Genomic DNA, 14520 nt, shown 5'->3' with positions numbered 1-14520 from the left:
TATAAAATAGATATAAGATTAATTGTGAACATAATTTAGTAATAATAAAAAGCATTTTAAAATCAAAAAATCAAATAACGACCGCTATGTAAAGCTGGGTATATCTTACAGTAATGAATGAGCTTATTTAAAGTTTTAAATATTACATTCAAATATATTTTTATTATTGTCAGGTACTTTCCAGCGTCCTGTATATGCGTTATACTTTTTATTCAGTAAGCTGTGGCCTATGTGAAATTCGGTAAAGCCGAGAGAAGCAACACCCAATAATTAAGGGATATCCGGCAGGTTGAATTGAGTTATTAAACTTTTGATTTTTATTAATCAACTATTTGATAAACCCACACTTCAAAACTGTATCCAATATATTATATAAACTATTTTTAATATCTAACTTCATGCTTTGTTCATAATATATACCTACATACCTATATGTTATATCTAAATCATGGGGGTATTTTGGAAAAATTGACAATCCTCAAACCGATTTCAAATGTAAACATCTAAATATGTATGACATTAAATGTCACTATTTAGTATACCATCTCATGATAGGTATCCTAACTTACGCTGTAAATGGATTTTAGAAGACTTTTATCTTCCCGAGCGACGCCGGTTAGTTATTTGAATAATTCAGTAGCCACATTACCCAATGATGCTCAGGTGAATGAAAATTGGTGAATGAAACCGTAAAAATTCGTATGTGACCAACCCATGACTTTATATATATGTATTTGAGGAATATAATAAGTACAGAAAACAAAATCCGATAATGAAACATACATAACGTTCATACATACCAGCTATGAGAGCGTTTTCGATACAAATTGAGCGCAAATGTAGGGAAACTTACACAAGACAAAAGTTCAACTTCCGTTTGCCGGATTTTGTTCAAATTTTTTTTGTTACTTAAAATCACTATAAATATTATAAATATAAAATATGAAGAAGATAGAAATAATGTAAAAGGTCAAAATAAAATAATTAAAAATTGTTTAAAAAAAAATAGTACTTCCGGCTTACGAATTCTAACCAAAACCTTATCAACTCTAAGTTAGCACATAAATAATAATACAAATATAAATTTTCAACTTGATAGTGTGGAAAAAATTGTGTGGTAATAACATTTTTGAACTACATATAATATAACGGTAGTTGGTACCAGGTTAGATGGAATATACATACTCCATGTAGTCAAAATATATTACAACTGGAAGATACACTTCAACTGTAACATATTTTTAACCAAATTTAATGGTTGTAAATTGCAAACTGTAGATTTGCAAACATATAAATAACATTATCTATTATATTCTTAATATATTTTATTTTATATATACCAGGATGGCCTAACAGGTAAACCCCAATGCGCCTTCCTAGACAATTAATTACAAACATTGCAGCATTTTTATTACATAAATTGCTGTAATTAATTAATTAATGAATTAACCCATAGAGACATCTATGGATTATAGACTTTTACATAATTTTTTACATGTAAATCAAATTCAGATATTGGTGACATAGCGAGTAGGATGATTTTTGCCAATTTGATGAGAGGAACCGTTTCACCAATGAAACCAGATAAATTGGCAAACTCTGATAGGAAACGATCAACTTGGAGTCACAAAAATCTAAATCTGCATTAAAGATTAGCACGGGATCTAGCCCACTAACCTCTCGGTGCTAAACATAAACGCAACCACCGAGAAATACTGCTGACTGTACATATGTATGTATATATTCAATTCTAAGTAGGGTACGAGAATCATCCGAACGCAGCTAGTTAAAAAATCATCAATTCGCTTGTCAAATTTCGTAACCGCTATTTTCATCATCCAGAAATTTCGACATTGACCCATTAGGAAAAGAAAGACTGAAATATTTTTTTATATACCAAAGTAATTTATAATGAGTCGCCGTTATATCCTAGGACAACCCTTTCGGCGACACGGATGACCACAGTGGGCCCTTTTTTCGCGCTAACGAGACAAAAACAAGTAGTCATTTGTCGGATCGACACCTTTCCATAGCATAATGACAAACCTGTGTAAAAATCACGCAGTCTAATGATATTGTTAAGGCAGAATCTGGGCTAACATTAGGACCAACATTCTACAATGGTTTGACCTGGTCCCGGTGCTAACCCTTTCGATAATGAGTGCTTCTGTCGTCGGACAAATTTGTCATCCGACTTGGCGGCTCGTCATCTTCTTACCCCTTTGTGGAATTTTCACCGCAACATCCCTCGTAACGATCCAGTCGTAAACTTTAACGAGTCGTGAAATGACGATTCGGCGGCTTATTTATATCCCGCTTATAAGCAAGCTCGTTTCCGAAATGGGTCTATTTATTATAATTTTTTACATGTAATAATTCAATGGAAACCAATGGTGTAGTGTTTAATTAAATAATTCCGTAATTTTGCGAAATTATAGTTGTAAACAATCAAATTATATCTGTATATGAATCAGGAGCGTCATTTCAGCTTTTCCAAGGCGGGAGGCAAAATTTTTGACCAGTAAGGAATGACTTTCTAGGGGGGGGGGTTTATTATATTAAAAAAATGAGTGTATATGAATTTTAACTATTTCTTCTAATCATTTTTTTTTGTTTATATTGTATATTATTTTCAATAAAATTAATAGAAAAATTAGTTTTAAAAAATATATTTAGAAATTTGGGTATAAATGCATATTTATAAAGTACAAAATAATCTCCTGAAAATCTTTGAAAACAAGACAAACAACAAAATAAAATATATTTGGAAGTTGACATATCTTTTTCTAAGAACAATCGACGTGTTCTAAAGAATTTCAGTATTCTATTTTTTTTTTTTTTGGTTTAGTATTTTAATTCAAATTCATAAAAATACATTTACAAACGTGGATAGTTCCGTTCAAATCTAGGGGAGGGGCAGCTGACGTTATTGTCGATAGTTAGATATATGTATATGTATTAAAATTTCAGTAATACCAAATACTAGCCGTCATTTTTATTTGCAACTCACAAACGATTGACCATGAATGTATTATATGTACGTAGACTACATATTTTGAATTATGTGAAGAAAAGATGTATAAACTTTCATCTATTGAAGTTTGTTTACAACTAAATAGTATATATTATGCTACATAGATGTCTCAAAATAAATTTTGTAAAGTAAATTATTTAACAATAAATAGTGTAGATGATGTTGCATAGATGTCACTTATGTGGTTGTTAAATTTTGATGTAGCAACACCGATTTCGATATGGCCGTCTGTCACTTGACGTTTGGTAGCGTTGTTCGTGCTTAAGCTCGAATTTGGGACAAATTTTGCGGTAAATCGTCGTTTGGAGAATGCCGGTCTTGACGGCAGAACTACCGGGGGCCGAAGAGCCTCCGCCCCCACCGGGACCCGTCATCGGCATCATTTACCCGCCGCCCGAAGTCAGGAGTATCCTTATGTCAAAATTTCAATGTTGAGGTTATGTTTACTCACAATGTTGACCCGACACATTTTTACACTATTAACACTTGATTCCCTCAAAATATCACGCAAGAAAACGAAATTAAATACATTTATATTAAATAATTATTGCAAACAGTTGCCCAGACAATTCTTTCCTTATAACGATTGATAGACATCGTCGACAAAACCGCCAGCTTCGTCGCTAGAAATGGACCTGAATTCGAAGCACGTATTCGACAGAACGAATTGGGCAATCCCAAGTTCAATTTCTTGAGCTCCGGCGATCCATACCATGCCTATTATCAACACAAAGTCAAGGATTTCCGTGGCGGGAAAGGTTCGTACAACAGCTAGACTCATTACGGAACGCTTACGATGCAAATTATCATATTGTTTATTTTAGGAGTCGAGCCATTGGTCGTTCCCAGTGGCTTGGGAATTTCTATGCAACGATTGACGGTAACACCAGCTGCTCAACTGCGTCAGCAAGAACTTTTGAGGGCCGCTGCCGAACCACCACCTCCGAAAGAAGCTCCTCCTGATTTTGAATTCATCGCAGACCCGCTCTCGATTTCTGCATTAGATCTGTATGTATGTTTTTATTTTGAAATTAGTCATGTTTTAATACACTACTATGTTGTTTTTTTCTTTTTAGTGACATTGTAAAATTGACGGCTCAATTCGTGGCACGAAACGGTCGTCAGTTCTTGACTAATCTGATGAATAGAGAACAGCGCAATTATCAGTTTGACTTTTTGCGTCCTCAACATTCTCTATTCCACTATTTTACTAGATTGTTAGAGCAGTATACGAAGGTATGTTAACATATATCATTGTATTACTTTATGTATGTAGTAACAATAGATGAAGATTTGTGATCATGCGAAAATTCCAACTCGAGATTTTGACTGATTCAAACTCGGAATCGATCACTGATCACGTTTTCATGATCCGGAAAAAATGTGTGTGTATGTCTGTGTATTTTGGGATTTTTTGAACACCGTTAGTCCTATCGAACTGAAACTTAGTATCGGTTAGTGAAATTCTTATCGATACAATGTAAATTTTTTTCAAATTTTTGAGTTGACCGGAAATGGTACCTCCCCTTATAGGTGTCCTTTTAAGTTTTTGAATTCAACTATCTCCCAAACTGCTAACTGAATCAGACTCAAATTTTTTTATATGTAATAAAATTACATATAAAAAATTATTATTAATATTTTTTAAATATTATACACCGCCGAGTAAGTGCAATCCGATTAGTCCGAGTAGCATCCCAGAGACTGTGTGACCGTTATAATTGGTTTCGAGGATTATCTCCAGGCTTAAGTGCAAGTCGGCTAACAATGAGATACCCCCAAATGCACTTAGCGGGGGTAGCGTTAACTCGGTCGAATTCCGGTAGAGTTCTCAGAACCCACAGCGGTAGCGTGGGACTGACTTCCGTGGCACATCTAGTACGTGACCATAACAATAGGTAAACAAACCAGACGTCGAAGATGCCCTGAGAGACCTTTTCCTTTATAAGGAGGTACTTGGGTGATATCAAGACATTCTGGACGGAGCACTGCCAGTGTGTGTATCTCCTTAATCACCAATAAATGCTGTGACACGACTTTGGCCATTTACTTGGATCCTCCAACAATATTTTTACCTCAACTGGAACTACTACTTCTGCTCTAGAGAAACAATATTTTACTACTTCTGCTCTAGAGAATCGAGGTTTTTTATGTTTTTCTCAGAAACCTTCTGGTTTATTAAACTAAAATTTAATATCTAGAAGTTTAAGCCTAATACCAAGCTATGTATAAAGTTTGGTAAGCATCCGTCAACCGGAAATGGCAGTTTACTCTTGTTCGATTTTTCTTCCACTATTTTTTTGTGCCCTTAAACATGTGTGCTCTTCACGAAAAAATTCAACCATAATTCTTGTATCAATTTGATGAAAATTAAAAAAAATCGCTTAATTATAATAAACCGGAAGTGGGATTTTTTCCTCTTAGAAAAGTCAAACATGTTGTGACCACACTATTTTTTCCACACCCCTGAACTTATCAAGCTGAAAATATACATTTGTATTCTTTATGTACTAACTTAGAGCTGACACGGTTTTGATCAGAATTCATAAACCGGAAGTAGTATTTTATTTAAACAATATTTAATTATTTTATTTTGACCTTTTAAATTATTTTTATTTTCTTTATATTTAATGTTTATAATATTTATAGTGATTTTAAGTAAGAAAAAAATTTTGAACAAAATCTGATAACCGGAAGTAGAACTTTTGTCTTGTGTAAGTTTCCTTATATTTGCGCTGAATTTGTATCGAAAATGCTCTCACAGCCGGTATGTTTGAACGTGTATGTATGTTTAATTATCGAATTTTGTTTTGTGACCTTTTTAAATTCCTCAAATATATAGATAAAGTCATGGGTTGGTCACATCCGAATTTTTTTTCACTAATTAAACAATTTACAGGTGTTATTACCGCCAAAAGAGCTTTTGCCTCGCTTGATTGAAGAAGCCAGCTCAACTCAGACGGTATTAAACGGAGCTAAAGAAAGAGCAGCTTGGTTATCTCATCAATTGGCTCAGAAACAGAAGGAAGAACAGAAGCTAGAAAGGGAAAGAGGTTAAATCTATACACTTCATCCATTCCATATTGAAATTCATTTGATATATAACAGTTTTATTTTATTTTATAGTGGCTTATGCTTCAATCGATTGGCACGATTTTGTTGTCGTCGAAACTGTCGACTATCAACCAATGGAATTGGGTTCATTTCCACCACCTACAAATCCTGATGAGGTCGGGGCTAGAGTTCTAATGCAGGTTTGTTTTATTTAAACATTAATTAAAGTGATTTAATTGTACATAGGTTTAAAATTGAAACCGTTAAAATCACTATAAAAATTATGTTTAGGAGCGTATTGACGATGGTGGTGTAGAAGAAATAGAGATGCAATTAGAATCGGACGATGAAGAGGACGACGGCAAAAAAGATGACGACGGTTTAGCTTCGATGGAAGATCGTACTGGAGTTAAAGAACATCGTCCAGATAATAACCAGGTTTGCATTTAATGAACATATCCTCAAAAGCAATCCAACGATCATTCATTTCATACACGGTTGAATTGCAGGTGCAAGACATGGAGGAAGATAGCTCCGCCTCTGATGATTCAGACGGTTCAGAGTCGGAGGATGACAGACCAAGGCCTAGAGAGACCGGCACCAACATTCAACCCCCACCGATGGCTCCTCAGGCCGACAAAGTTATCGTTAAAAAATATGACCCCAAACAAGGTCTGATAAATATCACAATTGAAATCATATTTTGCTTTAATTGAATGTACGTATTAATGGGTGCTTTTTTTTCTTCAGCTAAAAAGGACGCCGTCACCAACAATGCATCTAGCGAAGAGTGGCTCATCAGTCCCATCACGGGAGAGCGTATTCCGGCCCACAAAGTGCAAGAGCATATGCGAATCGGACTGTTGGATCCACGCTGGCTCGAACAGCGCGATCGAGCTCTCGGAGACCGCGCTGCTCAAGATGCTGTCTTGGCTCAAGGTTAGATCGAATTCTCATTTTTTAACTATATATATGTTGTTTTGTATATTTAAACAATGATTTTTTGTAGGATCTGCAATTGAGGCATCGCTGAAACAGTTGGCTGAAAGACGTACTGATATTTTCGGTGTCGGTGATGAAGAAACTGCCATCGGTAAAAAGATTGGTGAAGAAGAAGTTCGGAAAGACGATCGGGTGTGTTGTCATTTTAAAAGAATACAATACCTGCTTATCAGCTTTTATAATATTATATACATGTGATACGCATTTGTAGGTTACTTGGGATGGACACACTTCTTCTGTGGAGGCTGCGACCAGAGCAGCTCGAGCCAACATAACCCTCGAGGAACAAATCCACCAGATTCACAAAGTGAAAGGTCTTTTGCCCGATGAGGAAAAGGAAAAGATAGGACCTAAGCCGGCTTCAGGTGTTATATCAGCACCGCCCATGAAGCCGATGTCTAACGTGACAGTTTCAGCCGGTCCGAAAACACATCATCAATTACAACCACCTCCACCTCAAATGCAAAAGATGGTATGTTTTTCATTGTTATGAATGTTATAATTATTTACTTTCCTTTCGATTTATTTATTTTTTTCATCTTAGATGCCTCCACCGGTGGTCCAGTCTATGGGAGGTATGCTACCACCTATACCACCACTGATGGTCATGTCTCCAATGTCTCAGATTCCTCAAAGACCACCCGCACTTATGAGTAAGTATAATATGTATTTCATTCATTTCCCTGTCCGCATCCGGACGTCGGCGATCACCTCGTCGATAATTTGAAGATATCCGCATCGGTCTTCAGCCGCTCGGAACAGATCTTCGGCGCTCATATCGGTCCACATGTGCATGTTTCGAAGCCAAGACAAATTCCTGCCTTCTATTTTTCCCATGGTTATCAAACGGAGAAATTCTTATTTTGGACCCCGTATCATATACCCGAGGTACTCCATCTTTGTCCGCTTGATGACAGAAACAAGTTCCCTGTCTCTCCCTGTTGGGCCGAAGACAGCTTCATTTGATACTTTTTTGGTCCACGGGATCTTCAGCATACACCTGTAGACTCACATCTCAAAAGCTTCAATGCGGCTGATCATCCTGGTATTCAGAGACCTCGTTTCACACCCATGTAGCAACACTGTCCAGACGTAGCTATTTGCGAATCTCAAACGCGTACGAAGATTGAGATGCTTGTTTGTAAGCGCCGCCTTAATTTTGATAAACACTGTTCTAGCCATCTCTTAAATCCTCATCTGAGTCCATCTCTTCATTTAACCAAGTACCCAGGTATTTAAATCTTTTGACTCTTTCTAACACCTCTCCATCCAACGTTTAAATCACCGGTTTCTATTTGTATTTTTATCAACTGTCATCAATTTTGCCTTCTTTATATTTATGCGCAGCCTTCTTGATGTACATGGTGTAGAGATCTTTGCAGGTCTGCTAAATTTTCAGCGACTAGTGCCGTGTCATCGGCATATCTTATATTGGTGATTGTTTCGCTTTATGTTTACCATTTATATTTTCTTTGCGTAATTTAAGGTGTTCCAACCACGCCTGGTTATGGATTCGGTGCTCCACCGATGGCACCTTCACAACTTAGGCCAGCTCCACCACCGCCTTCAGATCCGAATCCATCACAGTCGGATGATGAGCCTCCAGCCAAGCGAGCACGTACCGAAGATTCGCTCATGCCCGAACAGCACTTTCTACAATTGCATTCGGTAAATATATATATTTTGAACGCATTCCGATACGATACACGTGTATGTATTTCATATGTTTATCTTCCTCCAGGGTCAAATATCGTTCGCCGTTCTCGTGCCCAATATGCCGGAGCGTACCGAGTGGCGGTTGAGTGGCCAACGAGTTCCCTTACGCTTGACCGGAGCTTCCACCGTTGCACAACTCAAAGCTCGTCTTCATCACGCACTTGGAATGCCTCCTGCCAAGCAGAAGTTGCACATCGATGTAATATTTCATATTCATATTACCATGACACAGAATATTGTATACGAATTGCTTATGTGAATTGGTATTATCTCGTTACAGGGTCTCTTCTTCAAGGATTCGCACACGTTGGCGTATTATAACGTGGCTCCTGGATTCGTCGTGAACTTGCAAGTCAAAGAACGTGGAGGCCGTAAAAAATAAAGGATTTGATTTCAAATTTGGAATATTTCTACTTCCATCAGCCAATTGTTGTTATTATCTTGAGGCTTGCTTGACAATTTTATATAATACAAACTTATCAAATCGTTTTGGGATTTTTTACGACTTTTCTTGTATTTTTTAATTTATCGATGATAGTTTTGTATGTATAAATCATCATATTTGTATGTATAAATATAATAAATCAAATCAACATCTGATAATTTATTTTATTTTATTTCACTGGGTGGAATATAACAGAAAAATTATATCGAAATACAGTTAGGGCGAAAATACACTGCGCGGTACGTGGTACGTGTTTTCCATTTAGATACTTTTAAACATGCGACAATATTCATCAAAGTCTATTCTTAATCAACATTTCCCAAATAAGGGTTTTGCTGGGAAAAACTGGGTTTTACTTACAAAAATGCAGAAGTTGCTTTGCTTTAGAAATTTTTTGTTTTATTTTTTTAATTTATACCTGGATTTATAACAGGTAACTCCAATGCGCCTTCCTGGCCAGAAACGTTGTACATTTGATACAAGTATTGTACAAATTAAATTCAAATCATTTAACACCCACATAGACATAAAATATCAATATACATTAACGGTCAGATTTGTAAATTTTCAGCATTTTATACAATTCAGTGAAATTAGAAATTGATGAAAACTCGAAATTTGCGAGAAAATGAGTAAGGTTGCCAATTTGTTGGAACCGTTTCAATGAAAATCAGATGGTTTGGTAAACTCTGGTAGGAAACAATCGACCTGGAGTCACAAATCCAAGGTCTGGCCAGCAGAAACCAGTGGGATTTGAACCTGTGGCCTCTCTGTTCAAAGCATTCTATTCTAACTACTAGTATATTCTATACATGGTACACAGTTCCAAAAATCACCCCCTGGAGTGTTTTCGGTGACATTTTATCCTTGTATTTATCCTTGACGGTGAATCCCACATTTGAAGAAATGTAGGAGAAACTTGTAGGTTGCATATAGATATGCAACCTCCCAAACATATGCATTCTGCACATGCAAGTGCACTAGAATTTGGTTTGGGGAACAATCACTGCTTACGGTCACAGCGGGAAGCCAAGAGCACGTAACATCCCTTACCACTCAGTGTGTTTTCGCCCTTATTAGCTTAATTTTCTATTCTGGAGATACGTATCTTCATATTTTCTATTTAAATAATATATTTTGGAAAATAATAAACAATAATAGGTAAATAATTAAATTTTAGAATTTGGATCTGAATGTTCTAATTTATATATGTATATATAAATACAATAAAATTAAAAAAAAATGTCTTCTTTTATATCATTTTATTACACAGCAAATATGGCTTTTATGATTAAAAACTTAAATAGATTAAAAATAAAACTGCATATAGAAATTTAAAAATGACAGACATATAGCACTATAATTTTTCTAGCACTAAATATGTGAAGTGATTGATTCTACATTAAACTTTGAATCAATATCTGATGACGGCTTGATTACTGGTAATATTTCTTCATTGTCCTTAACCAATATTATTAAGAGAGCACCGACTGCAAAAATAAATAAACCAACATACATGATGAATATTAAAAAAATTATACTACATACTCCAAAATAATCTCAAGATGACAGTAAACTACACTTTTTTTTGTTTTTATTTATAACATATTCCCCAATGCACCATTTTGGCAAAACATTGATCCAAATTTTAAATTGAGAATTAGAGGCTTCAATTGATTGGATGCAAAGTCAATAAGAAATACCATCATAAAAAAAATACATCAAAGCAAAAAAAGACTACTGATACATCTTGCAATATAGTGAGATTAATTCAGACCAACTGAAACAGTAATATTGTGATTTATGTACATACTAATTGACAATCCAACTACTAAAAATATAGGGTAGTAACAGGAAATCTCGATTAGCATCCCAAAACATAAATTGCTGCATATTGCTCCTAAACGTCCACCGAGTGTCGCTAAACAAACTGCCATTGAACTGCAAATTGTTTAAAATTACACTTAACATTTTTATTAAATTTCAGTCTAAAATATGGTATTGAAATAGAATTTGGTACTTCTTTTATTAACGGCCAGGATATGGTACAGTATCATTGAGTATGTCGAGTTTGTCATTTCAGTTAATAATGCTGACTCGGTACTATTTCCTGACCGTTAAGTAAAAAAGTACATTAAAGATTGAAAATTAAATTGGTTTCAATCTTTAAATTGAATCATTTTCATGAAAATTACAATGCCTTAAGTTTGATGGAAATGCCGCCATTATCACACTCATAATTATAACGTTTGCAGTGGTCATTGCTGATTGGAACACGCTGATCGCTGTCAAGCAAAGCGACAGCGAGCTGAAAGTCACGAAAAGAAAAGCTGACAGGCTTCCAAAAGCCATTGAAATTGACGTCAGGTATCGAGCATTCAAATGTTGCGACAAACAAGCAGTCACAAAGTTGTAGCACAAGCAGGCCATGCCAATCATTATGGTATCCCTGTATATCTGAAATTAATAACAGTTATGATAAGTGTGTAGGAGAAAACAGTCCTTAGCTATGCGATAGTCGTTAGCCATTTGGTTTAGCAAAAGACATGCATTTAAAATAATTGACAGACAATTAATATCAGTTAGTAATGATCAAGAACATCATAGAGAACGCAAAAGATAGTCGATAATATTGTTGCGTAGGGGTGGGTGGAAGAGGAGGAAGTAAAAGACCAAAGTCGTGTCACAGCATTTATTGATGATTAAGGAGATACACGCACTGGCAGTGCTCAGTCCAGAATGTCTTGATATCGCCTAAGTACCGCCTTATAAGGGGCAGGTCTCTCAGGACATCTTCGACGTCTGATTTGTTTACCTATTGTTATGGTCACGTACTCGGATATGAATTCCCACGGTACCACGGTATCGGTCACTTCTGAGAAGGGACCAATAACGGCCAACTCGGCGGTCATTTTTTAGCCTACATGCACTTAGTAATCCTTGAAACCAATTATAACGGTCGCACAGTGTCAGGGATGCGCCTCGGCTTAATCCGATTGCACTTAACCGGCGGCTCTTTACTAAGCTCTTATTTTAGTATACGTAACAATATCAAAAAGCTATTATTTTTTAATCAAAATTCAAGTGGCCAAAGACTAAGTCAGCGTGGCCTACAACTATAATGTTTCCCCTATTGCCAGTTCAAGGCATTTGCAATATTTGTAGCTCGATTACCATTTCAAATGCTAATAGAGCTTACTGGTCTTAGTTACTTCGCTAAATGAGCTAAATACCAAACGCCTGAAGCTGACACCATTTCTTACATACCTAGTGCAAGTGTTACCTGTGAATCGACGACATTTCCACAAAACACAGTCTCATCTATCGATTCTGAAACCTTAATATCCTCAAAGATGTTTTGGGTGTCTTCTTTAGATTGGTTTGCAATGACGGGTTTCCATTGGCACACTGTCACCGATTCGTTTGGATACAAATTTTGTATCCTTCTAAGGTGTAGTAAAAGTTCAGGTATCCACAAACCGAGACCGTAACATCTATAATAAATGTAAACATTTAATATATATTTAAGTGATTTCAATACAGGCGTAATAATGTTAAAATACCCAAACATGCTTGTAAACATTACGAATATCACATTAGTTGTTTTTAAAACATATTTGCTACGGAATAGTAATGCCGTTTCATTTATAATATTTTTTATGTGCTTACTGCATTGTGTACATTTATATTGATTGTTATTATACTCGGAATCGGATAATGGCGTTTCAGTTATAGACTTTACCTAGAAATTATGAAAAGATTATATTTTAATGTGTTTGTACTACGTATAATTTAAGGTGTGATCACACAGCGGTCCGATGTATATACCGCACGATCTCGCACGATACCGCGTATTTGACGCCGTATACGCGTGTTTTTATTTTGTATGTTTAAAACTATCTAAAAAATATATCCCGCGTACAGCATACGGCATCCCTCGCTGTGTGATCACGCCCTTAAGGTTCGGTGATTATTGCTCACAAAGTGCTCGCCTAAAAGTCACTAAAATCTCTATAACGGAACATCTGGCAGCCGAAAAGTCCATCATACTAACAAGAACTCGAGTGCCAAATATTCCGTATCCACGATTTTCATGGCAAAACCTGTCTTTTGGGCGATCGCAATGTGCGTAATAATCCAATTACCATAATTTAAATACATTTGAGCATATTTCTTACATCATAGCAATACTCAGATTTGCCTGTATTCTTCACAAACATCTTCTTCAAAATTTTCATACATCCGATTCTGTCTCCTTTCGATAAAACTTGCCTTGGACTTTCGGGTAATTTCGAAATTATAACAGCAGATATAAACGAAGGCAATGTGAACAGAAGCGAATATAAACGCCACGAGTTAAACTTTAATAAACCGAAGCCCAGGTTAACTTGTAATGGAATAATCAACAAACCGACACCTGGAAATCAAAAATAAAATACTGCAATGTTGCATATGGTAATTGTCCAATGTGTGAAAACTTTCAAAATTGCACATTCACCCGGCAAAATTATCCACGATATTATGAAGCAAAAACCAGCGTAGCAAATATATGTTGCTCTTACTTTCCTCGGTGTAAAGTCAGCTAAATGAGTAAATAATAGATAACCAGGACCTCCTGTGAAGAAACCGCACAATAGACGTGTGAATAATAAGAATGTGTATCCTTGTGAAAAACTTCCAACTAGAGTTGTTAAGAAGTCAGCATAAAATGCTAATACGATAACGCTTTTCCTTCCGACTAAATTGGCAAAAATTCCCCATATATAAGCACTTAAAATTCCTCCTGAAAATATTAATAATACATACAAAGCAATACTAATAAATTGCTCTAAAATGGACTAGTTTTTACCAATCATAAACATAACATTCATCAAGGCCATCTCCGATGACGATATGTTAAATTCACATTGTAATGAAGGAAGCAAATATGCTGAAATTCCATTTTGAATACCATTCGATAAGAGTCCAAGAGAACAGACAAAAAGGACGATGTAATTAAATTTTCCAATACCTGAAATACAAAAACGAACAGTATTTTTCCTGTCAAAATACATATTTAAAAAAAATAGCATGAAAATATTACCAGTATTTTCCAATGCTTCTTCATAGTCTATTTTTGTTTGATTTTCTCTATCAGCTTTCGTCACTTGAGCCACATCAAAAACTGTAAAATGAATAATAAATTATCTAAAGTAATTTTGGCTACTAATTTGAAATCCTCGCCCCAATCAAATTCAACTAAAACGCTGTAACAAGAAACCTTATTCAT

General features: G+C 35.6%; 2 protein-coding genes across 2 annotated transcripts; one reads left to right on the top strand and one right to left on the bottom strand.

The window, feature by feature from the left end:
• Positions 1 to 3209: 3209 nt before the first annotated feature.
• Sf3a1 (splicing factor 3a subunit 1) lies at positions 3210 to 9638 on the top strand. The gene is made up of 15 exons (XM_077430126.1): positions 3210 to 3440; positions 3628 to 3792; positions 3859 to 4042; positions 4111 to 4270; positions 5934 to 6087; positions 6161 to 6288; positions 6380 to 6526; positions 6598 to 6760; positions 6839 to 7027; positions 7098 to 7222; positions 7302 to 7562; positions 7635 to 7743; positions 8577 to 8758; positions 8832 to 9005; positions 9087 to 9638. Exons 1-15 carry the CDS (start codon positions 3344 to 3346, stop codon positions 9186 to 9188), a joined length of 2340 nt encoding a protein of 779 aa, XP_077286252.1. The 5' UTR covers positions 3210 to 3343; the 3' UTR covers positions 9189 to 9638.
• Positions 9639 to 10505: 867 nt separating this feature from the next.
• LOC143910335 (synaptic vesicle glycoprotein 2B-like) lies at positions 10506 to 14520 on the bottom strand. The gene is made up of 10 exons (XM_077428764.1): positions 14475 to 14520; positions 14335 to 14415; positions 14101 to 14262; positions 13750 to 14034; positions 13430 to 13668; positions 12815 to 12993; positions 12535 to 12745; positions 11452 to 11708; positions 11065 to 11192; positions 10506 to 10741 (listed from the first exon to the last, which is right to left on the bottom strand). The coding sequence occupies exons 1-10, from the start codon at positions 14518 to 14520 to the stop codon at positions 10626 to 10628; spliced, it is 1704 nt and encodes a 567-aa protein (XP_077284890.1). The 3' UTR covers positions 10506 to 10625.

The sequence above is a fragment of the Arctopsyche grandis genome, chromosome 4 (assembly GCF_051622035.1).
Source record: "Arctopsyche grandis isolate Sample6627 chromosome 4, ASM5162203v2, whole genome shotgun sequence".
Taxonomy (NCBI): domain Eukaryota; kingdom Metazoa; phylum Arthropoda; class Insecta; order Trichoptera; family Hydropsychidae; genus Arctopsyche; species Arctopsyche grandis.
Note: the sequence above shows the minus strand (reverse complement) of the source record. Positions and strands in the feature narration are given on the sequence as shown.

Excerpts from the sequence above, each read along its gene's own strand:
- Sf3a1 (XM_077430126.1), top strand. The coding sequence starts at position 3,344 with ATGCCGGTCTTGACGGCAGAACTACCGGGGGCCGAAGAGCCTCCGCCC. Across the intron at positions 7,028-7,097 it reads AGATGCTGTCTTGGCTCAAG|GATCTGCAATTGAGGCATCG; the intron begins GTTAGATCGAAT and ends GATTTTTTGTAG. Across the intron at positions 7,744-8,576 it reads AAGACCACCCGCACTTATGA|GTGTTCCAACCACGCCTGGT; the intron begins GTAAGTATAATA and ends GCGTAATTTAAG.
- LOC143910335 (XM_077428764.1), bottom strand. The coding sequence starts at position 14,520 with ATGAATAAGGTTTCTTGTTACAGCGTTTTAGTTGAATTTGATTGGG. Across the intron at positions 12,994-13,429 it reads AATCTGAGTATTGCTATGAT|GTAAAGTCTATAACTGAAAC; the intron begins GTAAGAAATATG and ends CATAATTTCTAG. Across the intron at positions 11,709-12,534 it reads GAAATGTCGTCGATTCACAG|ATATACAGGGATACCATAAT; the intron begins GTAACACTTGCA and ends TATTAATTTCAG.